The 25,854-nt window shown below is 36.1% G+C and overlaps 1 protein-coding gene across 2 annotated transcripts in view; it reads right to left on the reverse strand.

Moving 5' to 3' along the window:
* The window catches only part of WDR72 (WD repeat domain 72), a 129,061-nt gene that overhangs the window by 30,770 nt on the left and 72,437 nt on the right, over positions 1-25,854 (reverse strand). For both annotated transcript variants that reach the window (XM_005435496.3, XM_027800146.2), the window contains 3 exons: positions 24,155-24,246; positions 20,922-21,004; positions 13,845-13,956 (listed from right to left, as the gene is read on the reverse strand). In XM_005435496.3, coding sequence (XP_005435553.1) covers positions 13,845-13,956; positions 20,922-21,004; positions 24,155-24,246 — 287 coding nt within the window. The remainder of the gene's footprint in view (positions 1-13,844; positions 13,957-20,921; positions 21,005-24,154; positions 24,247-25,854) is intronic.

The raw sequence follows: 25,854 nt of genomic DNA on the forward strand, positions 1-25,854 counted from the left end.
ACAGCACATTTCCTCTCCACCTCTTTGATGGCCTTGGTTTTAAAGTCAGTGTTAATCACTGCTCCTCAAACTCTCTTCCTCAGAGTAGCTTTGTCTTTCCATTACCTTAGTTTAATATTTACTTTAGAGGCCACTGCCTAAATTGTCTCTGGTTATGGAATTCAGTGTCTCATCTGTCAAAGGACTGACAAGAGGAAGCCTGCCTTGAAATTCTGACTTTGGAGTGGCTAGTTTTCAAATGCGTTTAAACTATTTTTACTAGCACTTCTCACTAACTGTACATTTTAAATATGAAAAATGTATTTATTTTAGTATTAGGCCAGCCACAGTCACCTAGCTAGGTCAATAGAACTGTCAAAACAGTAACTGATCAAATAAGGCAAAGCAGTTGAGATAGTATTAAAAAACAACAGCAGAATATCTGCCAGAATTTAGCATTCAAAATAAACAGCATCTGTTACTTTAGTTATGAATGTTTTAATCCAAGTTCATGCAGTAGGCATGCTTTTCAGTCAGAAAACGCATACACAAAAATATGTTCAATAATGACAGGCTACATGAGATTTTACAGAGTTTGAATTCACAGAAGTGCCTAGCTCCTTTTTCATGGTCAATATGATATGTAGATACTTTGGCTTATGTACTCAACTTTCAACAAAAAAATTACCCATTTATACAATAACATATACCAGTTGTAGTTTTAACTTATTTTAAACACATCAATTGCTATCCATTTGGTTGGATTTATTCTGACTGATGGCATACATATTGCAAGTCTTGCAGAATTTTTATGCAAAATGAGATTTAGAGTATCATCTAGAATTTTTCTCCTGCACCATACAGAAGCCTCCTCACCACAGTACAACCTGATAAAAGGGAAGATGCTATCAATTCCCTGGGTTAAACACTGGTCCAATGGAGTTGGGTAAAATGAAAATAATGTTGACTGCTATCAGTAGAGACAGGCATTGGGAAATAAAAAAAGATTTCTGTCTTAAAATTTAAACTGATGTCATGGGTTTCTAGCCACAAAATTTTAAGCAAACCTCTAAAGCATTTAAAACTATTTCAAAGCAGTGTTTTTCTCTGGTTAATATTGGGAACACCATGTTTTGACATCCTAAAGGCTGAACTATGAGAACGATTGCATTATTACATCTTTCTGTTGCCTAAGTTCAATCTTGGAATAAGACTCCTTTAAAAACAAAACCCCATGTCTGTTTCATATAAATAAAGGTGTTTTAAAAACCTGTATTGACTTTTCCATGTTATTATGCTTTTTAGATGAATCCAGTTGTTAAATGGCTGTTCTAGTAACTGGCCTGTCATCTGGAAATGTTCTTAGATTGTTTTTTTGACACAATGTCCCTGCAGAAAGTTGGGCAGTGTGACATAAAGAGCACAGGTTTGCCTATCACGCTGATTACTTGATGTAATAGTAAGCAAGCTTAAGTGAACTGTGTGTCTTCAATCTTTCCAATCACTTAGGGATGGGCACCAGAGGATACCATCCATCATCCATGGCCTGAAACATATGGTGCATCAGCAATCTTAGGCTGACCTAAATGATAGTAAAAGCTGCTATACTGTTCACAATAAGAAATTGTTGTCCACTGAATTACAGGTTTGTGATTAGATTGCTAACATGGCCAACTTGATGTATAAGTGAAGTGTCCAGGAAAGATATTCCCTAGGATCCTTTGAAGATTAATTTATACCCTTGAAATGTGCACCAATCACAAAATGAAAAAATATGTCAAGGTATTTTTCTTGTGAACAAAAAAGCACTGCAGTAGTAACGGCTATTAATTTATTTTTGGCAGTTTTAGCCAACAGAATTCAATAAACAAGGTTCTTAAAGGGTTTTGTTTTGTTGCAAGGCTTTTACTGCTTGACTCCTAAAAGCACTGAACACTACAACAGTATCTTTTATAAAAGGGGCAGCTTCCCCCCACATTCTACTCTAAAATATATAATTGCAAATATCACAGACAGCTGGAAAAATACTGAAAATTCTTCATTTTGTATTCTTATATGCCTATCTAATGGTTCTACAAATATATTATATTGTGTCTCTTTTTAAGACAAAAAATATACTGCAATATACCTGACCACTGATCCCAAAATTATCAATCTTGCTTCTCCATAAAGTAGATTATCCTTGTCACATTATTCATTCATCAATTTAGGAAAAATGCATCTGCATCACACAGTTAAGGTTCAAACTGCAATAGCAACTCTGGCAGGACTTGTAGGGGTGGAAGGGGGTGGACAGTGGAGGAAACCGGGGGTATTATTCCAAAGTAGCCCTATCCCTTAAATCCTCTTTAGTAGAGCAGGAGAAAATAAAGGGTAAAAGGCACGTTTTAAGAGGCACAGTCAATGAGTGAAAAAGAACACTGCCTTATAACATCTGTGAACTGGATTAGAGCATAACTAAAAAACCAGCACACGTTTGTGCTGACCACTAAAGACCCTTTACAAAAAACCAGCTTACTCCAGGCTGAGGGAAACTACTTCCTTATAACCCATGGAACTTTACAGAAATTGTTTTGCAAATATTGCTGCTGTGTGCAGTTATCACAAGAAGATTGGAAACAATGGTTCTGCCCTGTCTGTCAGTCCATTCTTTTTTTGTGACATGCTTTGCTGTCCGCGTACGCATGAAGTGCATCTGCTTGCTATGCCTGTTAGATCAGACCTTCTACTGATGCTTTAGCTTTATTTACCGTGTGCTTGTCACTGACATAAGTCCTCAACTCCATACAGGTCCTGTATTAAAACGTTCCTAACCATGCAACTAATCCATTGAATGTCATTACAGAAAAGCACAGGTTTACACTCATGATCTTTTTTACTATTCCTTAATATATCTGTTGCCAGCAGTGTAATTCATATAATATACTATATATCATACCTTGACATGGATAACAATGGTTACTAGTGGAAGGGGCTCCTTTTGAACCTTCCAAGAGACACGTACTAATTAAATAACAAATTCTTTCCTGTGTGTTGAGGATGGTTTTAATTTGCTAAGGTTATCTGGGACACACATATTTGAAAGACCTTCCTGATTTATACCAAAATGCTACTGTTTCCTGAAAACACAAATTAAAACCAGTGCCTGCTTAACTTACATAATAAAAAAAATAGATTGTCTTTTCAGTCAAGACAAAGATTTATGTTCATTGTCAGCACTAAACTCTCCAGTCTGGTAAGATGCAAAACCTTGACAGCTCTTCATTTCCAAAAGAAACAGAAAATTTAGCACTAGAACGTTATCAGTACATAAAACTGAGCAGGCATGCTTTACTTATGTCAGATATATTTTGTTTCTCTCTTTTTTAATTTACTTCTGGAGCTTAAGGCAAAAAAGAAAAGGAAAAAGGAAATCCAAAACTTATCCTCATTCAAGGGTGGTACAGAAGAAAAGAATACATAGAGCAGCTATTAATTATTGTACTGAAAATACCTCCTGGATTCAGGTTCTTTCTTCACCCTCTTCACTAGGCTATCTGAGCATCTTCTAGTAGTGCAGCAGGTGATGTGACTAGCATCCATCATATGAGAACAATACAGGCATCTGGTCTTTAGGGAGTTAGTGATAGGTATCTTAAGTGTGACACAAGTTGAATTTTTCCAAGAGTAGGGGGAGGGGGGTGGGGGAGCCTTCTGCTGATACAACTTTGAATTTGAGAAAAAAATTTCCTCTGATGTACTGAAAAGGTTTCTGTATTCATTGACATTTTGAGTTACCATCTTTATTAGTAAATACAATTGAAGAACTAAAATATAATGCTGAAGATGGGACACTTGGTGGATCTAACTTTGGGTCTTAAAATAAAGCATATGCTGAAACACTAAATATGAACAACGTATGAGAGAGGAAAATACTAAACAATATCCTTACTAAATTTCAGAATTTGGAAGTTATCTTGTGCTGATTTGTTCAATGTACCATGCAAATGTGAAACAATATTTCTACTAGTAATTTTTATCTGCTTTGAAACAACTCTGAGCTCATCTTTATAGAAAAAGCAAAACAGATTCTGGATTACAGAAGGGACATAAAATATAAATAGATGTACTAAGACTTCTAAAAATACATGAAGGTGTAGAATTGCACACAGGGATGTGAACACATTCTCTGTCCCGAAAAGTAACAGTTCTGCTGATATATGTTCTATATAGTGATGGCTATATACGTACCTCCAACTGGTTCAATGTTTTCTTGATAAGCTTGATAGGCAAGAAAGCCTTCTTTTGAGTTACTTTCATTTTTTGTTTGCTGAGACTGATGTCTTGCTCTCATTATTAGAGACAAGTACTGTTAAGTTGTGTTGCTCTGCTGGATAAGTGTTAGCTAGACTCTCAACTTCAATACTAATAAAGAAGATTTGTATAAATAAAGTAGTTCCACCTTTCACTGTGTTTTTCACTAAAAACATAATGGAAAAATTCCATTTTACTGAAAATTAACAGTAGTTTGAAGTAATTTCTCTCTTTCTGCAAGGATTTTTTTTTAAAAAACAAACAATGCTATTAAAGCATTTAACCTGTCTTACTGCCAGATAATTATTGTATTACTGTTTAGTTAAATAATGGAGTTGATATTATTTTATAATTTCCTTTCATATAAGCTAGGGGAGACAGATGATCTGAAATTCAGGGACAGGAACATTTCAAATACAGTTATAGACTAAGTCTAGGAACCAATTCTGTATCTTCCAGACGATTCAAATACACAAGATCCAACACTGGGGGGTACTTTGCTTCACATATCCTAAAAAGCAATATTAAATAAACGCTATTCTGATCACATGAAAGAAGACTAGTGTTAACTGCACACTGCAGATTGCTCTGGCTTACCGACAGCCCAAGACAACAGAAGTCATAGCTAACTGCAATTGAAACCTCTCAGCAAGATTTTACTCCTCACAATAAGCCAAAGCCAGGCAACAGAGCCCAAAGAAAAAAATACTGCCAAATTCCTGCAAACCTTTTCCAAGCAGGGCAGCAGTATAATTACATAATATGGAGAAGAAAACTCTTCCACCTGGGGGTCATCCCCCTTCTCCATCCTTTTCTGAACCCCTCTTTTCTCAGAAAAGTATCCATCTCTCCAGTCCTTCTAGGGTAAGACCTATTGAAGTCTTTCTTGACCTTCGTGTACCCATAACTTTGTACATGAACATCAAGCAGCAAAGAAATTTTATAGGAAGAAATTAATAAAAATAGTAACAGGAGGCTGGAGCTTACAGAACATGAATACAGCCCAGAAAAACCCTAGATCGAGTGTTATAAATACAAACCAGATGTTCTAATACTGTGATAGTGTCCTGCTCTGTGGCTATAGGCACAGGGCTGTTTCAGTACTAATAATGGACTATATATAGAAGTACTTTTTTCTCCCGCCTCAGTCTGCTTCTCATAAATAGAAAATGTCCAGCTTTTTCAAGAGTTATTAGCACAACAAGTTCTAGAGGAAGTGTGGCACTTACTAAAATATTTTTTTTTTCTTCTTTGTTTTATTCACAAGCTTTTACAGAAGCTGGGTGAGTGAAAGAAGGACAAATAGCGTGAAACAGGGAAACACCATTAAGGCCTGTGAGTTAACAGTGCGGACAACGGACAGGAGAGAATCTGAGCGGTTAAGGATTCTAAGCATTGCTAAGGTAAAATATGAGAATGACAAACTTCAAAACGTAACCAAACCAGAGTGAAAAGCAACAGGTTCTGTTCTCTCTACTATGTTTTGGATGAAGACTTATGTTATACAGACACAGCTTGATGAAAAGCATGACATACAAGAAATTAAAATAGTACATTGTAACTTACTTATTTTCCATGCTATGTTTACATCTCTTCCAGTTCTAAGGGAACATCAGGAGGCTTATTTGACCCACAGCTCTGTATACTATATTAGTCATTAAAAAAAGCAGGGTTCCAACTAAACTATAAGGATTACAAATGACATGCTATTAGCAAGTCTGAACACTGTGTTTGACTAAGAAGAACAATATAGGCAAGGAGCCATCCAGAACACGGAGGTGTGACACGGAGTGGCTGTTGAAAAAAAACCAGCAGAAGACAGAGACCAGGCTTGCTCCAAAAAAGCTGGGGACACTGCTTTAAACATGGAGTACTTGCAGTTCCTTTGCTTGTTATTTTGAAGCCCCAACTCAGAACCAGCTTTCAAACCTTTGGAATACTTGTGTTGTATTTGCCTTTACCCAATGAACTTCTAAATAAACAGTAAAAGGCTAAAAATGAACCAGTGATAATTTTATATGTCTGTATTAACAGCCTCCCAAAAGAGTGTGCTTACTTTTAAAGATCGAAATAGAAGGCATCAGAGATCCTTCCCATTCAGCAAACACTGAAAAAAATCACATAGAAAATAAAACTATCCAAACTACATTGTGCATTTGATTTTAGAATACATGCCATTCTTACTGCCTCTCCTTGACCAGCGAATCCTATTGTTCCTAATGTTTTGGAGGAGTCCGAGATGGCGCCTGTACAATTTGATTTTGTGTAAAAATACACACCAAATCTGATTTCTGCTACATTAAGGAGTTCTCTGGTAAAATATATGACGCATGGAATGAAATAAGCTGTAGTTCTAGAATAAGTCTTTAAGCTTACTTCCTTTAGTACTTGACCACTAATATTAAAGACTACTGGATCAAAATACAGCTTTAATTGGATATATAGGACATGATACAGTGGTATAGTTAAACTGCAGGTTAGATGGTAAAATGTAACATTGATTTGTATTCTCTTACTGGAAATATTTGTAATATGAAACTAGGATATAATACACTCATTTTTAATGCATATTCAGTACAGAGGAAAGCTACTGCTGTCACCAGCTTATACTCAAAGTCCATTCATCAAAAAAATGCTAGATTAATTGGTTTGCTGTTTCACAGACTAAAACGAGATTACAGATGAATCTAATTCTCATTAATAGTGATGAAATGTTGATTATACAATCATTTCTTATGCTGCTTATTGCTACTGCACGCACACACAAAATTGGCCTGCCAGAGAATTTTTTAAAACAGCCTGAAGCAAGTCTAATAGTTTAATGAATTTTGTTAATGTGTGTGAACTTGTCCAAGAGCACAAAACTTCAGTTCCATCTAAAAAACTTTCTGTTCTTACTGGCTGAAATATTTGCACTAATAAGAATAGAGTGGACAAAGAAAGGAAGTTTCATTTTGCAGAAAATATTTAACATTCTTTTTTCTCAGGAAAAGATGAAGTGGAAGATGAGAATGTAAAGGAATAAAACAGCCTGGAAGAATCTGGGCTGAATATGCAACATGTAACAGGAGAAGAGGGCTGAACTGGAAAGATGTGAGAGATGCCAGGCAGGAAGGTACCTGAAGCCAAAAGTCAAATCAGTCGAAAAATAACAACTGCAAGAAAGTATGATTGGAGTGTTTGGTTCAGATATTGCCCTAAAAGTAATCCTAAAGTTCAGAAATAGTTCAAAGCACACAGAGACTACATAGGAAGAGGGACAGTTTTGATCAGTTTAATTTGAAATACTACATGTTTTAATCACAGGCATTGTGAGGCTCAGAAGAACATTTTGGAGGCTCCATGTATGAAAACAATTCCTGAAGTGTAAAGAACTACTTCATGTCAAAATTCGCACTCATTTTTACCAAAAACCTATGCTTACCTCACAAAAATGGTGGCCTGATTCATATTTCAATATGACTTAGGACTCTGACCTACCCAGATCAGCTCCAATATATTTTGTAAACAGAATTTTGATATAAAGTGGAAATGTTGTTCTTGAAAAGAATTAAGAGTGGGTTCATGCAAATTTAATTTCATCACTGCTAAGTGCAATCTATTAGCCCTGTTGCACTTATTTTTTGGCCAGTAGAAACATAAGCTCTGGAGACATACTCTAGATCATCATATGCCAAACAGAAGATACTTAACCCAATACCCTAGAAAAAACAAACTCATCTGAGAAAGCAGCAGGAAGTACTATTGGTTCCTCTAAAGCAATAAAATCTGTAAACAGCCTGCACAGGGTAAATCACCTTAGGTTCCTTCAAATATCTGCGTATACATATATAGCTATATATATATACACACACACACAATCAGTAAAATTTGTGAGTTTAACAAATAGGTTATAAAAACTAACACAAAACCTTCACTTTTCTTTAGGATATCTGTCATAGTGAAAGATGCCTCATTGTACTTGGTTTTCTTCCAGACAACTGAACTGTCTTTTTTTCTTTCATGAGATTGGAATGTGCCTAAAAAAGATGTGTTTTCTCTTATGCTTTTCAAAATCTATGCTGCTGGGATACGTGGATTCTTAACTGTGTGCATTTAATTATCTTTTTTTCACAATTTCTTTCAATCCAAAATAATGCACACTGTCAAAATTTCCTCATTTCCTGGTTCCAACTAATCTCAATAACCTTCATGGTATCAGATATAGGATCAAATTCTATTCTTGAATTTTTTTAATCAGCAACCAGTTTCCTGGTTGTGATTTCCATTGGAAAGCTGGTAATCTTTTGTATGTGTTCGTATCACCATGCTTCTACTATATTTTTTTCTTCTCCATTTTTCCTAGATTTTTTTCTTTTCACATCCAGTTCCTTTGTATCCTAATCTGCTCTTCCCTTAAGCTTTTTCTTCTTTTATCAGAAATCATTCCACAAGTTCCCCCCCTCCCCTGAACTGATTTAATCCCTGATTGTACAGGTAGTCAATCCACAAGAGAAACATTTCCCAAAAGCTGAACCTACAGTTTTCATTTTCTGGTTATGTGAGTTTCTAGGACTCCAGCACATTTTGTCCTGACACCTTTTTCCAGATTTTACTTGATTACTTGGTTCGTGTGGGATATGGAACCCAGCCACAGCAAGGCAAGCAGTTTCAAAGACTGAATGCATCACAAGCCCAAATCCAAACTTGAAACTAACATGGTAAGGGAAATGTAAAGATATGAGGACAAATGTACATTTACCTGAACATAAAATGTTAAGCCAGACATTGATTCCTCAAGATGATGTTCAAAGTTTTCTGGGCATGTGGTATTTCACCAGAACACAAACAACACAAATTACCTTATTATAGTTACACTAAATAAGAGTATCAATGCGTTTTACACCCCTGAAAGTTTTTTCCCCAGCGATCAGGCAAAAAAGGATGAATTTTCACTGAAATTCTGTGTAATCTTTGTGATATCAGTGGTCCAAATCGACTAACACTCAGATTCACGGTTGACTTTTAGGTGTCTTTTGTTTTTAAATACGGAGTTAGAACGTATATTTGGACTAATAGGAAAAGGAACTAGGTTGTAACACGATAGCAATACGAAAAAAAGTATCGGAGACAGAACAACCCTTCTCCTTATCTGCACTACCTTGACAAAAGCTTAAGACTTTGCAGGCAGGCAAGATTCATTTTTGCTTTAGAGAGACACACAGCCACAGAATGACTTCCTAAGAGTTGACATAAAAAAAGTTATCCACGACTGGACAGATTTCTGAAACCCTTACAATAGAAGTGTTTGAAACCCTCTGCTGCAGGTCACTACACTTTTCTAGTGAACAGAAGCTGTTATATCCCGCCTTTCATTGATTTACCATTACCAAGTGGACTCCTCATTTTAACAAAACATATTGTTATATTCTAGATAAGTCTTTGACAATTCTTTACACTAACCTAAGGAATTCAATTACCACCATTAATTTTGCTCTAGTATTTATCAGCAAAAGCTTTTTTTCCTGCAAGAACCAATTTATTTAATTGAATAAAGAGCTCCAAAACCACATACAAAAGATGAGGTTATAGCTAAATAGCTTTCAAATAAACCTAAAAGCCTGAAACATTAGCAGTTACTTAAACTTGGAATTTTTAAGTGGTAACCAGAATTTATTACAAGCTAGTCTTAGTGGTGTGATTTTTTACATTTAAATTTTTTCACAAATATAAGAGGCAGTTAAAATAATATCTGCATTTAGGAATACATCCTATACTTCATGCTTTCCTTTCACTTTTCCAGTTTTTGGCATTCCTAGAATATCACATACATCAGTTCCTCAATTTATTATCTGAGCATTAACATCTTAAACATATTTATCCTCACTTTTTTTTCAAAAGGTAAATAAATCCAGTTCTTCACATTTTACAGAAAATTGAGGCACACAATTCCAGAACTTGTATGCTATAACACTGTTTCAGATGAGACAGTTTTGGCTACCTATGCATTAGAAGAAATAGGCATTCAAGAATGACACATAGGAAACTGTTTCAGCGCAGTAGCTAAAAGCAGATCACAGTCCTACACGCACCACACACCTGGAGGTGAGGGAATCTCATTTCTAACTCTTACCCTTGCAAATACTTCGAGATCTCCATGAAAAGTGGAAAAAATCCTGTAGATGACTCACTGCAAAATGCCTTGAGGATAAGCAATGAATTGCTGTTGTGGAAGGGAATGGTTCCCATCAACTGCAGGAGGGACTATCCAATTTCTTTGTACCCCATCACTGGACTATTGAATAAGAGTGGTGGTTTTACCACCCTTTTCCCTCTGATCAAAGAAGTTCTGCACATGGCTGGGTATGGATGAGGTATGTGTGTTGTAAGATCAAATACAATAAATGAAAAACGAAGGAAGAATGCCAGCAAATTTACTTCCTCTTAGTTTATGTAAATAAAGTGGATAAATAGATTCCTAAAACTTTACAATCACTGCCTCTGACTCACATGGCAGTGGAAAACAATACCACACTGACAAGCTGTTAAATGGTACCCTTAATCTGAGATTATCAGCATTTAGGAAAAAGGCAAGAAGGCACAAATTGCAATGTACTTCTTGTCAAAATTACGATGAATTCAAAAGAAATTGAAAAGAACCTCAGTTTCTTTGAAGAACTGAAGCAAAGCTTTCAGAAATCAATGGTAAGATTGGTATCAATATGTCTGGAATAGGTCCAAAATTATTATCTCTGACATTAACATGAAGAAATTGCAACTGTTTGCATTTATATTTCCTCTTAGCAACAATGGGAGAAGGTACTAGGACAGAACACAGTTAACCCTTTCTCTGGCATGCTTTATATGAATAGCTTTTTTAATTCCTTATCTTTGTTTCTGGAAAAAAATATATTATGGGTTTGGTTTTTTTTCAAAAATTCAATTAAACAAACAATTCTGTCTGTATGGAACCACAGAGAAAATGATGGCATTTTAAATTAATCCGCAAGTGAAACTGTTGTCTAAATGCTATCACCTTTAACTATGAAGTATGGATGCAGGAGCTTCCTAAGGAGTACGGCTCTTTCTGAAAAAACAACTACATAATATACTGTAAACCAGGGGTCCTCAAACTAGGGCCTGCAGGCTGGATACAGCCCCCCAGGGTCCTCAATCCGGCCCCCGGTATTTACAGACCCCCCTGCCGCCACCGGGGGTTGGGGGGGGAACCAAGCAGCCGCAGATGACTCCCTGCCACTTCATCCGCGCGCTGGCCCCCCCGGTTAAAATGTTTGAGGACCCCTGCTATAAACTTTGAAGATAATAAAAACTGAAGGTCAAATCCTGAAAGTTCTGTTTGTCTTTTTAAAGAAAATTTCTGTTGACTTCAGTGGAAATTCATTGAGTTACACATTTCCAGACCAAATTATTAATTCCAATTAAACACAAATGCAATACAATGACTATGGCTGCCAAGATTCAGATACTTTTACTCTGGGTCAGAATGCATGATTCCCAGTCTTGAATTATAACTTAAAAACCCGAAACAATATTTAACCTTTACCTTGTTGCACAAGATGACAGCTACTGTACAACCCATAAACACAGAATATTTAATAAAATATAAGACTACATACCTATCAGATGAATGACTAAAACCCAGAAAATGATTACTTATCTTGGTAATTACACTGGTTGTGGACTTACACCTGGGTGGGTTTTTAATAATTTCTGTATGCCACCGTATTTCATTACATGCCACAAATAGTTTTACTCTATAACATATTAGAGATCACAAAAAAAATGTGTTTGATTCCAAACAAATCCATCAAGTTTTGCAGCACATATTAGAAAACCATACAAACCAAAACAAGAACATTTGTGGTATTTACATACTGTGGTAAATAATGCAACAAGGGAAAACACGAATGGAAATGAGAACAAGAAGAAAGCTAGTATGATATTAAATGCTCATAGTGTAACATCTCTTTCCCAGCCTTCCTGGATGTTTTCTGTCTATTCCAGAATATACTAGACTGCTGAACAATAATATGTCAGAAAATCCACTCTGCTTTACAAGATATATTTATGTAGTTCAAATCATGAAGTATGAAGAAGTCCTAGCCAGTATGAACACTGTGCTCTTTCTAGCAAAGCAATTTTCCAGTTGTTTGTTGAATAACCTTGAAATAATAGGGTTAAGAACAAAACGATGGTAAAATCTTTTACTAGACACACAAACAACCAAATCCCCCTTTCAGAGAGTGGAAAGCTGAAGTAACTCCCCTGAATTCACAACTTGCGTGAGCCTTAATACTTAATTAGAATTAAGCAACAACTGACAACTAGGCTCTTGTAATCATTCCAGCACTCTGCTTTACAGAAATGTTTTTTCATCTAGTAGAGAGGGCTTTGAAACAAACCCAAAGACCTAAACACATCTGGAATTTGCAGACACCTGCATTTGCAACTTCCAGTTCCGTTTTTGTTGTAACCCTTGTCAAAACACCACATAGAAACACACTTTGAAAATTCGTGACATTTGAAATCAAATTCATATATGAATTTTGCAGCTGGGCGGGTTTTGGTTAGAACACATCTTCTCCCAAACCACATAAAAATGAAATGATTCAAAGATATCTTCCCCGTGTAAGCAAAGTATAAACACATATATGACAATTATTCGAAGTGTTTCAAGTTTCACTGTATTCCAACAGTCCAAATTATAGAGACACCGTTTTGTTTTGTGGCCTGAAGCAAAGTATCACTATTCATTTTTAGTATCCTGGAACAAGCAGATTGGTAACAAATTTTCATGACAGACACACACTCAATGAGATTATAAATTAGTTTCCCAAGAGAAGGCTCACTAATAAGATTGGAACTAAAATTTAGGTCACTTAATTTTAAGACTCAGCTAATGGGCTCAAAAAAAAAAAGGTATAACTTCATAACATAAATTCAGGCTCAATCATTTTTTACCATAAACATTAGCACCATTGTAAAGTTGCAAAGAGTAAGCTTCTTATAAAAAGATATGATGTAATTGTAAAATGCATTTGATATCTCCTTGCAGGGAGGTTATTTCTAAAAGAAAAATAAAATATTCTATATTACATTATGAAGTTATAAAATTTAGGCAATTAATTTTTAGTGTTGTGTAAGTTCTGATGTCATTGATAAGTTTGTAAAACTTCTTTTCAATATTTTTTATTATTTACTGATACTATTGCAAAAACACTGCTTCATTTATGTGCAAATGTATCTACAATACCAGAACTATCATACAATCAAAGAAAGTTTTTGCTTTCTTCTGTAATGTTCAGAGATGATGAGAGAGTATGAAAGTCCTTTAACTCCTTGACAATCACATGAGAAAACTCATCGCCTGATAAGGTCAGAAATAGGCCGTTTGGCTTGTCTTACACAGAAATAATATATTATGAACTCTTACTCCTACCTTGTTCTACCTAGTACTAGAGAAAGTTCTTGTAAAAGAATATACCAGTAAATTTTCCACCTACGCGGCAAAGAAACATTTTTAATGTGTTGCAAATCCCCCTCCTTAGTCCTTGGCACCATTCAAAACTTACCACTTCCATTTTCTACTATGGCCAATGGCTCTCTGCAGATTGCAGTTTTTCTCAAGGTATTCATAGTCCTTTGAACTTCTGCCAGAAGCACCGCTTGCATTGCCTCAATAATCTGTCAAAAATGCAAATCATTATTGGCTGATATCAGTACTTCAATTATTTATCTAAGCATTTGACAATTTTAAATAACTACTACAAAATTTTAAGACTATTCTAGTGAATGTCATTAGAAAGTCAACACTTACCAATACCTTTCATACAGTGATAATCATGCGTCTCTACTTACATACTGAAAAATAAGTTAACTGGATAGCAATCAAATGGTCCGAGTTGTCAATCATGCCTGCTTCCAACTAATCAAAAATGCATTTTCTTTGATCTCAAAGCCAGAATACCTGCCTACTGCCTCCCTGATTCCAAAGGATCATGACAATATAAATTAGTAAAGTACATGGTGGTAACAGCTGATAAGAAATATCTTCATTTTTTCTGATGTAGAAAAATGCTTCATAGACTGCAGAAGGACCTCGTATTTTGACTTTTTAAGATTTTTTGATATTTAGTCTCTCTCTGAAAAGCTTAAAGAATGTTTTGCTATTAGTGGTGATCCTCTATTAATTCCTTTAGCACAAACATGATAAACCGATATTTTTTTGTCTAACCAAGAGAAATACCATTCCTCAAACTTCTCTTATGCAAAAGGAACATCTGCTGAATTATGAACAACCTATAAATGGCACTTGCAATAACTGACGCACCACGTATGAGTGTTAGGACAAAGCAGTGTGGAGACTGTATGGTGGGGTTATCACTTTTCTTTTTACTTTAGCAGAGAAGCCCCAGGAGAACTGAGAAAGTTTAAAGACTTGAGATGTTTATAACACCTTACACAACAGATCCAAACTTTTGCAATCCTTACTCAGTCTAAAATTTAGCATGCTGCAGAATGGCAGCACGTGTGCCTTCTCTTCATTTGGTATTTCCCCCAGAAAAGAAATACAGTTTTCCCCCCTCAGGAAGGTATTCGCTCTCAAGTACAAGAAACTTCCTGAAAGACAGAGAAAATCTGAAGTTTCCAGAACAGTGTATTCCACCTCAACTTAAATATGAACTTAAATGGAATATGAATGTTTTAAGTTAAATATGTTTATATAGAAATATTTTACATTTACATTATATTTATTTTAGAAACAGTCTATTAAAAATATTTAAGTTTAGTATGAATTGAAGTTGATGTATGCAGGCTTTCTCAGACTGCCTGTAAGAGAGACAGCTTCATCCCACTAATCAAGTACAGTGAATTCGCAGGCTGTCCTCAATCACATTTCTAGCTGCCCTTGTAAATTCAAATCATTAAGCAGAACAAAGGCTGTAGGTGTCCTTTGTGACAAAATCCTTTATCGCAGCCAAGTATACCATAGTCAGGTCCACAGCGTAAGAGTTCACAGCAAGTGAACTCAGCCCTATGTGCTTTAACACAGCACAAACCTTCATCTTGTTAAAATAGCACTTTATTTTACAGCGGAAACCAATTCCTCACATCCGTACAACCTAAGCTTTGGGGATTACAGAGCCTGACTTTACAGCAGACTCTTACAATATATCTACAATAATTAAGAAAGAGAAAGAAACACAGACACGTTTCCATTGTCCTGGGAAAATTTTTGACCAAAAAAAAGCCAAACCACCTCTTACAGGGTACACAAAAGAATTACAAACAGTATGTGTTTTTCATGGTGTTCTGATCTGCTAAGACCCTGTCACTAATCTGGATCAGATATTCATTACCCATACCACTGCTGTGCATGCCAGCCAGATACAATTTGTAATGTAATTTCCTCTAACATCTTAAAACAAAATAAACACATGATACTATAGAGGCACCCGTACATCTCTGCATGATACTTGTCTATCATTTTGTTGAATCTGCATTTCCACAATGCTGACTTTCACATTCAGTTTTATCCTCCCGCTGCATCTTCCCAAGAATTCATATAACTCATCTATTTTTATCACCAAGTATAAAAGTCTCCAAAAGCTTTGCCTGTTTCTAACAAAAATCTACATGAGCACCTTCCATTTTCTCAGTTTACACTTTCCTTTAATGCCCTTCTGCATTACATACATGTTTGCTACCTTGTTGCCTGCTAACATACACGTTCATTTCCCCCCCCCCCCCCTCCCCGTAATTGTAACCACTGTTGTAAATACTAGCTGTTTTATAGACTGGATTGTGAAATACGACAAAAATCATGCTTCTTTTATGCATGAGAAGTATAAATAGCATATGTCCAACTATAAATGCAGATATTAAGGAGTGAAAGATAATTGACAATGCAGCAGCAATACTAGAGAACAATTTGAAAAGGCAAGGGAAGGAAAGTTGAGGCAAACTGTACTGTTACATCTATACAACGTGTAGAAAGGCGATATAACGTAATCAGTTACTTTGAAGGATTACTATTCTCTTTATAAAGAGTAGGTCTAAGGAGAGAAGTCAATAGACATCATTCCTGGTTATTGCTCAGGCCGTAACCTCTACAGGGCTGAGCCTTGCAGAAACTGCCTCCCAGGTGCCTCCATAACACAGTTGCATTAGGAACCAAAAAAAATACAGAACAAAACATCAGACTTTTATTATTCAGTCTGCTTTCCTCTAAATCTGGACAGTAACTGTCAGAAAAGTTGTCTACACACTGATACTGAAGTCAGGTGGCTTCAGGTAGACACAAATGCTGTAAAAACAAATGCATTTAGAGCTTGTTGGAGAAATTACTGTAAAGTTGAGCACCAGGAAAGAAGATACTAGCTTCTTACTACTAGTCTCTGCAATGGCCTTAACATGAAGTGGTTTATTCTTTGAAAGTAAAGTCCTTTGTAATGTATCTCAGATTCATCCCGCCTTATTTTAGATACTAACAGAAATGAAGTAACTGAGGTGAAAAAAAAAATACAGGTGCACTGCAGGAATCAATAGAAAGAGATGAGGAAGTCCTGATATCATTATTCCTCTCAAAATCTCAGCAGTCCCTCCACAGTGTGTATCTTTTTCTGCTGGTGAAAGAGGGAGGCTAAAATATTCCTAATGCAGATGATTATGTCAGAGTTCTAAATATGGCATCAACAGTTTTCCTAAGGGGACACTACTAAATAGCTAGCTGATAATAGAGGAAACAAATTTTCTTGTACAGAAAAGGAATACTGCAACATTAGGATGGCAGTAGAGGACTTTCGAATCAGGACCTAAATGTTGTATGCTGAAGCTGTATAAACTGTATTTCTGATGAAGCTCCTGAATTAATGCATCCAGGTTCTAACAGGGTCTTATTACTTGGGACTCTTTTCAAAATTATGTCTGATGTTGGCAATAGATTACAGGACTCTTTCAAGGTTAGAGTTGACTCGATGTCCAGGTAACTCAGGACTAGGAGGAACGGAAGTATAACTCCTACTGATTATGAAGGTGTAAGTAATCGATCTGATAATGTATAATGATAATTATACAGGTATGTGTGCTGGTTTTGGCTGGGACAGAGTTAATTTTCTTCACAGTAGCTAGTATGGGGCTGTGTTTTGGGTTGTGCTAGACACAGTGTTGTTGCGGTTCCTGCTGAGCAGTGCCGACACAGAGCCAAGGCCTTTCTGCCTCTCACACCCCCACCAGCAAGCAGCCTGGGGGGCACAAGAAGCTGGGAGGGGACACAGCCAGGACAGCTGACCCCAGCTGACCCAAAGGATATTCCACACCATGGGACATCATGCTCAGCATTTAAAGCTGGGGGAAGAACAAGGTTGTGTGTGTGTGTGTCCAGAGTGATGGCATTTGTCTTCCCAGGTAACTGTTACCCATGATGGAGCGTTGCTGTCCTGGGGATGGCTGAACACCCGCCTGCTGCTGGGAAGTGGTGAATGAATTCCTTGTTTTGCTTTGCTTGTGTGCGCGGCTTTTGCTTTACCTATTCAACTGCCTTTATCTCAACCCATGAGATTTCTCACTTCTCTTCCAATCCTCTCCCCCATCATGACATGGGGGGAGTGAGCAAGCGGCTGTGTGAGGCTTAGCACCAGCTGGGCTAAAGCTCCACAGTACGTCACGGCACTGAGCCCTGACCCTGCCGTACATAACAGAAAGGCAAACTGCTGAAGTCCCATCAGTGGGCACCCTGTATGACAGATCGCCCACATGTCATGTAACTAAAATCCTTGACCACAGATGTGAAGACTGTATGCTTAATACGATGTTAGTGAAACTACCGACCTACTAAAGTTTAAATGAAAAACTCACTGCCATGTTTAGTGTTGAATTTCTTTGCCGAGATTAGCGCTGAAAACGGAAGGGGGGCACTGGAAACAGGGTTGTTTACTCTGTTTTGCAAATGGTTGTCCAGCTCAGGAATTAAAATACATTGCAGAAGGAAGCTTACCCTGTCCTATAATCATTTTTGTGAAGAGATAAAGGAATTTAATCTTCAGGAAAGTCAACCTAACAAGAACTAACTTCATAGAGCAGGAAAAAAGGAAGCAAATTATTTGCTATTGTACTCTTCCTCTTGAAATGCCTGAATAAAGACATAGGGAGAAGGCATTTTAACATCTATGATTTTAAGACTAAGGAGCTAGGAAGAGCAAGGAAATAAGAATCAAAGAAATCCTTCCAGTAGAAGAAAATATCCTTGTATCTGCTAGAGTCAACAACAGGCAAAATATTTTGATTGGACTGCAGTTTGACTAGTCTGATAACTTTTTTTTGAAGTTTCATTTTAATGTTCACTTTTTCAGCCAAAAAGGTTCCATAAAGCTTCAATAATATACTATTATTATACAAAAAAATAAATCTGTGACAGGTCTTTGTTTTAACCGAGGAACAGACTATTTTAAATATAGAGTAAGGACAATTAAGGTCAGAAATGCAAACACTGTTTCCTCATAATAAAAGTTTCAGGGCAAGCTTTTTTTCTTTGTATCTATCTGAAAAGATGAGTACACTTAAGTGACTTCTGGGCGGGATGGGAATGTGGCAACAACAAGCTATATCTTATATGAAAGAACAGCAAAATGCATGAAGATGGCCTTTTGTTTAAAATCATCTGGGGAAAAAACACCCTAAAAATATTTTAAAAATATAAGCATTTTTAAAATTTAAGACAGAAAGAGAGCTCCCTCCACCCTTCAACTTTCAGTCAGTAAACCCCCAATCAATCGTTTGCAGCAGGTTTTTCAGTTTCCTTGTTTGCACAGAAGCTGTTACAGCATTGTAAGGAGATGAGGAATCTATAAATGACAAGTCCTTTTGGTCATGTCCGAGAGCCAGTATCCTCCACTGAAGATAACAACAAGGAAAGTTTTTAAAAGCAGGGTAACTAGTGATGTTTTGGGTAAGTGTACATGAGTGCTTAGTAAGGCTGCTCAGGATTAATAAATTGGCCATAAATCTGTGTTTGTATAAAGGAAGGTTTAAAAAAGCCACCCTACTATCAACAAAAATAATAATTTTGTATAAATCATTCATTGCTGAATACCCACATCTATTGCCAACATCAGACATAATTTTGAATGTTGAAATGTTTATAGCAGTTTGGCTGCAAGCAACCCAAAATCTGCACTACAAAGCAGATTAACAAAGCTTATTGCTACTGTCTGAATAATGCTAAAATTTGGGAAGCACTGACAGCATGATATATGCAGTACCTGACAATTTCAGCATCTTAAATTTAAACTTCTCAGATGAAAAAAGTGTGAGGTAGCTTATTCTATGTCTTATTTTCCTGCCCAATAACCTTCTGTAGTAAAGACTATTATCATTGTATAAACTAATCAGTCACTAAAGTAATCGGAAAACATGAATACACAGATCCCACATAGTCAGTGACCCTACAGATACAAGTTTCATGGCTATTGAACTCCATAGTTTCAGTGGCTGACCAGGTCAGCAAGACATTATATGGATTTCACATGACTAATGCAACTATTGAAACTGAGGTCCTGTATTCATTTATTTTTATTATTATTAAAAGGATTCAAAAAAGGAAAAAACTTATTTTAAGAGCAACAGGGATAGTTTGTGAGAGAAGTAGAATGCTGAAAAGATATGGAAGATGTGCAGACAGTGGGGATACAAAAAATTGATAAGGTCAAGATAAAACTCTGAATTCAATTGAATGTGAGTATTTGCAGAAACTATTACTGGCTATCTAACAGAACAGGGGACTATCACTGCAGTACCCCTGCACACCTCCGGTCTGGAAAATACTCTTTGCACTAGAGATGCAGCAGAGAGTTGCATGCAATTTTAAAAGTATCATAAAGTTGTAACAGGCACTTCCCTTTTCTGGCGTAAAATCTCTTGTGGTCCTAGTATACTGTCTTGAGTTTCGTATTCCTGAACATTAATTCGCTCAAGCTACCAAATACTTTATCTAAATGCATGTTTCCAAAATGAAAAATGGTCTCTAGATTTCACTGTTCAGACTATTTCACAGTTACCGGTCAACTATCAAGAAACGTTAATTTACTTCTCAAGACATCAGATTCTTCACTAACAATAGGCATGAGCTTCATCTGAGCTGGGAATACATAACTAAGTTATTCTTGAAGAGTGTTCTAATAAACAAGGATTTGGGATTAAATATTTATCCCTTTAAGAAGGCATTTTCCGTTTCTTCTATAATACTACATTGGTATAGCGACACTTTCCTTATTTTGGCCTTTATTTTCCTGGAGCATAAAATGGCATTTGTAATGCAAGTTACATCCGGTTGTTAGAGAACAGGTAACTAAAACAATTTAAACATATTTTTTTAAACGCATGCTATGAACAAGATCACCTAGATTCGAGACTAGTAGGACCGTTACTTTCCCACATCTAAACATGTACTTTAAGGCAAAAGAGTTTCATGAGTAGCATATATCATACCAAAATGATAATGTGCTGCCCATAGATCTGAACAGCACAGTTCATGTAATAATTTCACCATAAATCCATAACTATTATGTCAGTATACAAATTCCAAATATTAAGTTACAGCAAATGTTACTTAAGGATTAACTTTGCAACAAATGACACTGGCTATTTCCTACCTTTATAGATTGGTCACTCCAACAATAAATGAGTTTCAGCAATGAAACACTCCCAGAGTCTGGGGAATGATATCTACTTTTACCTGAAAAACACATACATAATTTGTGAACTGACAATATACACAGAAGTACGCAAATAGAAAGATATTTAACATTTTCAGTTTTTCACTTCAGCAACATACCTGAAAAGATCTGAAAAAGTATGCATAAAGTGTTCAGACAATATATTGTTTGAACATTTATCCTAAATCAAGATGTTTTGGTTTTTGGTTTTTTTTTGAACAGAGGTCTGATATACCACAGAGTATGTTTTCATAATAATTTTTTAAAGATATTGAAAATACTTTTTGATTTGGACTACCTCACGATGGATTTTTGTGATACAAATTCTAAAACTACTTCAGTAAGTGTTTCTTTACCTTTAAAACATAGTAGTACAGTCTATGTAAAAATATATTCAATAACATTTTGTGTAGTTACAGTTCCTTCTGATTTACTTTTCTAATACAGGGCAACAATACTAGTTGTGGTCAAGATGTCACATAGCTGGTGGCTCACCAGTTACACTCGCAGTTAAGAAAGATGTTAAATTTATGGATTTGCATGTGAGTTTTGTTACTATCCATCCTGAATTTCAGATTATTGTCACAGCAAGGCATACTTTGAACTGGCAGCTGTACTGTTTTAGTCCAGTTCTTCATTTGGACTTTGACAAACAAGTGTGACAGCTCAATACTTTAATACAATGTTTGTTGCCAGACACATACGTTGGGTAAATTGATTGTACGATCCTTTGAATCCACACAAGAATCTCTGATTGCCAGTACTGTATGTCTCAAGAAGCAGAAACTGAATTGTAAATAGCAGCTGTCAGTGCTGCAGTAACACTAAGGCTCAGAAGCATCCCGATCACACAATGCTGTCATTTGATTAAATGTTGGATTCCTGCAGCGAGGACTGAGGTCTGAAAAAAACCACATAAGTACCTACATCTTGCAAAGTGAAGAGGGTACGTGTCACAGCACTCTCCAAACTAGCTGGCTACAACAAGGTCTTTTACTATCTCATACCAGCATACTCTTCATGCTACTCCTTCTGCTGCCTTCTCCTAGTCTCTCCTCATCCAGGGCACTCACGCGCTCTCTCTGCCTCTTCCTCCTCTCTCTTCCTTGGCTGCCCAACCTCTTAACAGAACCAGCCACAGCTGCACCTTGTCTACATCAGCCAACCCACTACCCCTGAAGCCAACCCACAGCTGTATATTATCAATGCTAATTAACCCAGCTTCATTCCTCTACAGGTACGCTAATGTAGTCTGAATGGGAGCAGTATGCTATTCAGTAAATGACTGTATTAACTTTGTCAGTATCTGATATAATATATAAACATATGTAGAAACATACACACAAGTATGATAAAAAAAGAATGAAAAAGGAAAAAAGAAAACTAGAGCATTTAATATAATTTTACAGAAAGATGAGATAAAAGCAAATGTTTTATTTTCTATCTCTGTCAGCTGACATGGCATGTTACCATAATACAAAATGTAAAGGCTAATACGAAAACATAAAAAGGGATGACAAAATAAGAGACACAGAACTGATCAGTCAAAGATTAACCTCTCCATTTCTCATGTTTTAATTTGAGTTTTATGTGATTTCTTTATATATCAGGAAGAATTATGCTGTTTTCTTTTCTCTCCCATTTTGGAAACTTTGCTGTGTCGAACCTCAATGTTATTATTTCAAACCTACACCCCACAATTTACAACTAATTTCTTTAGTATGAACCTACTGAGTTTACAGTTGAGTTTCCCCTGTGGGACAGAACCAGGTCACCAAAATCTTGGATGCGAGGAAAGAGTCAAGCAACGCCAATGTGAATTAATAGCTTTTATAGTTCTTACTGATTCAAGAACCAACCTGAGGCTAACTCTGGTTTAAACACAAAACAGTCTTTCAGCAAGTGTGCCCGCTGATGAAGAACAGTACAGCCAACATGGTACCTATCATTTATCCTTGTCCTCTGTTGCAGTACTTAAGTTTCATGTCTCTGTATGCAAAAAAGCATTAAAACCTCCTATTTAAATTTGGTTTTGTTCCCATCTCTTTGCACACATGTAAATATGTACAGAAAGTCCAGAAACATCAGCAGAATCAAGTTTTAGCATTGCCTGTTCTACTGTCCAGTATGTCCTCGATGCTAAAGAACTGGTCATTCCTAAAACATCTGAGAGCGCTGCAATTCCTACGGAAGATTTTAATTTGCAAATAGGAGATACGGGATACAAGTTACATTACCTCAGAAGTTTTAGGTCACTCAGTAAAGCTATTTTTATGTCCACAAATACTTTAGTTACCTCTACACCATTTCCCCACCCTTCACCTACTTATTTTCTATTGTCACCTGACCTTATGTTCCATCTTTCTTCCAACAAGCCATTCCACAGTTATGGTGAATATGAGCAACAGAAGAAAAGGTACACTAAAACCTGATTTTAGATAGGGACATGAAGGCTATTTACATAGCAGAGGGTCAAGACTTGACTTGAAAGCATTTGTGTGATCAGTCTAGACAGGATCTAGCCTATAACAGGAACACTATATTTGTTAGTTAACGCATACTGACAAAGAGCCGTATTCTGTTCCGGGTTTTATTTAAACATTCTTTGGTTACTTACATACTGTAAACATAAACTCAGACTGGCTTGCAAAGCCAAGACTGGTGAACAATTGCCTGTGGGACATTAACGTGAAAAGATTACTTTATTCTTTCCCCAAGCCAAAAGTCTAAGGGCATTATTGAACAGTCAAGAAGACTCTTGTATTACTAAGGCAACAGTTTGCTTGAAGGGCCGTATATATCATCGCACAGGCATGTAATGGTGATGAGGGAGATAGGGGAGGGGGGAGGCAACAGTATTTGTCTTAGTAAATTTCTGTTTTTCAGATTGCTAGAAAACATGTTTAGAAACTCAGATCAATGTATTGCTGTCACAGAAAAAATATCCTTGATTTCAGTGTTATGTAATAATCAACATTTTGTTTACATGCTTTTGTGATATTCACAAAAGAAAACAACAGAATAATCCAGATTCTGTATTTGCAAAGTGGACCTGCTCAAAGCTAGAGAATATAGGGATTTTTTTTTTCATTATTGAAATTAAATGATGCATTTTAGCATGCAAAAAATAATATTTAGAAGCTAATATTGCCACTCCTCCATATACTTACTGCTTGATAACTCGCCATAAAAACTGGGAAATGAAGGTGTTCCTGCTTCTACATTTCGCCACTTGTCATATAGAGGTTCTGGTTTCTGTGGACTAAAAGGATATGAAATTATTAAACAAAATCTGAACGTACTTACAAAAATCTTATGTCTTAAGGTAGGTTTTTTTAAGGTAGGTACTCTACTATCAATTGCTATCAACTACAATTTAGCTTCTCTTCAAAAGTCACTTGCATTCTTTTGCCCACAACTTGGTATTGAAACATTCATAGGTACACAAATACTGAAAAGTACCATCTATATGCAGGGACTTTACATTTGGCTCAAAACTTACTATAGTTTACTTTTACGTTGTATTAAATAAACAAAGACACAGACGAAGAACTGAATCAAAACATTTTCACAAAGGACTTTTGCTGTGTTTTCTATTATGTTGGAAAAAAGTTCAAGGGAAACTCGCAGCTTTATTTTATAGGCTTCCATTATTCCATGGTGGTAAATAATTTAGATTATTATTGCAATACTTGGGATTTCAGTAGACTGTTACAATTTAGGAGGCTAGTTAGTGTGTGTATCTACTGCTTTTCAGTACTTTGTCATGGATGAACTCGGCAACCTAACCCTTGAAGACAAAAGATATGGATAGAGGGGAAAGGAAGTGAAAAACCTCTCCAAACCCGTCCACTAGTTTAAACTGTTTCTTTTAAATACATTCCTGTAGTGACCCTGAACAGACTATATTTAGTTGTCATTTAAAAATAATATATTTCACCTTTCAAATTCACTACAAACAACAGTAAGTAACAACATTCAAAAGCCTTGCAATACTAAATCTCTGAAAGCTTACAGCTTGAGAGCTCTAAGTTACAGATCCGAATCTCAAATGGCAGGAGAAAACAAATTCTTTGAAGATCTTTTCTTACTAGCTTCTTCCTGTTTCTGTCCCACTTTATAATCTGACACATTTTACTGCAGGTTCCTTGATTTTCACAGTCTGGGTCAAGTTGTGAAAACCTCAGCAGATGTACAAACACATTTACAAACAACCGCTTAAAGACTCAGGTCCAAGTTTTTCCAAAGCCATGTTTTTCATACTTGATTTTTTTTTTGGATTATGAACATGTTTTTGTTGAGATGTTCAAATTATGTTAAAAAATATTGATTTTTCTTTCTTTAAAAAGAAACAAACAACCCAGAAAAAACAGAGTAGTACTGGTTTGATAAGGTGTGCTGCAAGAATGTAATTCGCTGTTCACTGTTTTCACATTCCAGAGTCTATTTATCCAATCAAATAGCTAATAGTTCACAGAAATACTATAACCTGAAACTTACTGAGTTATCAAACCATGAGCTGAAAACTTGTGATAGCAACTAGTCAAGAGTTTTTCAATCAAATATTTTTCATTGGGAAATGATGATCTGTCAAACTCATGGTTTAAGTAGAACAATATATATAGTGACAAAGACAGAATTTCTGCCCAAAATGAGAATATTAGACTCATCCAAAAATACCCAATAGTCTATGAATTGAACAAATGCATTTTTCCAGTTCTGACTCTCCATATTCGATGTATATATTTTATTTAACAATAAAGAAATTCCTTTCACTCTCTTGTAACAGCAAAATCATTGGATATGCCAAAGAGCAGCAATTTAAACTTTACCATCACATTCCTCAGATCAAGGCCATAGCTGACTGACA

This window comes from Falco cherrug, chromosome 7 (genome assembly GCF_023634085.1).
Source record: "Falco cherrug isolate bFalChe1 chromosome 7, bFalChe1.pri, whole genome shotgun sequence".
In the NCBI taxonomy this organism is placed as follows: Eukaryota; Metazoa; Chordata; class Aves; order Falconiformes; family Falconidae; genus Falco; species Falco cherrug.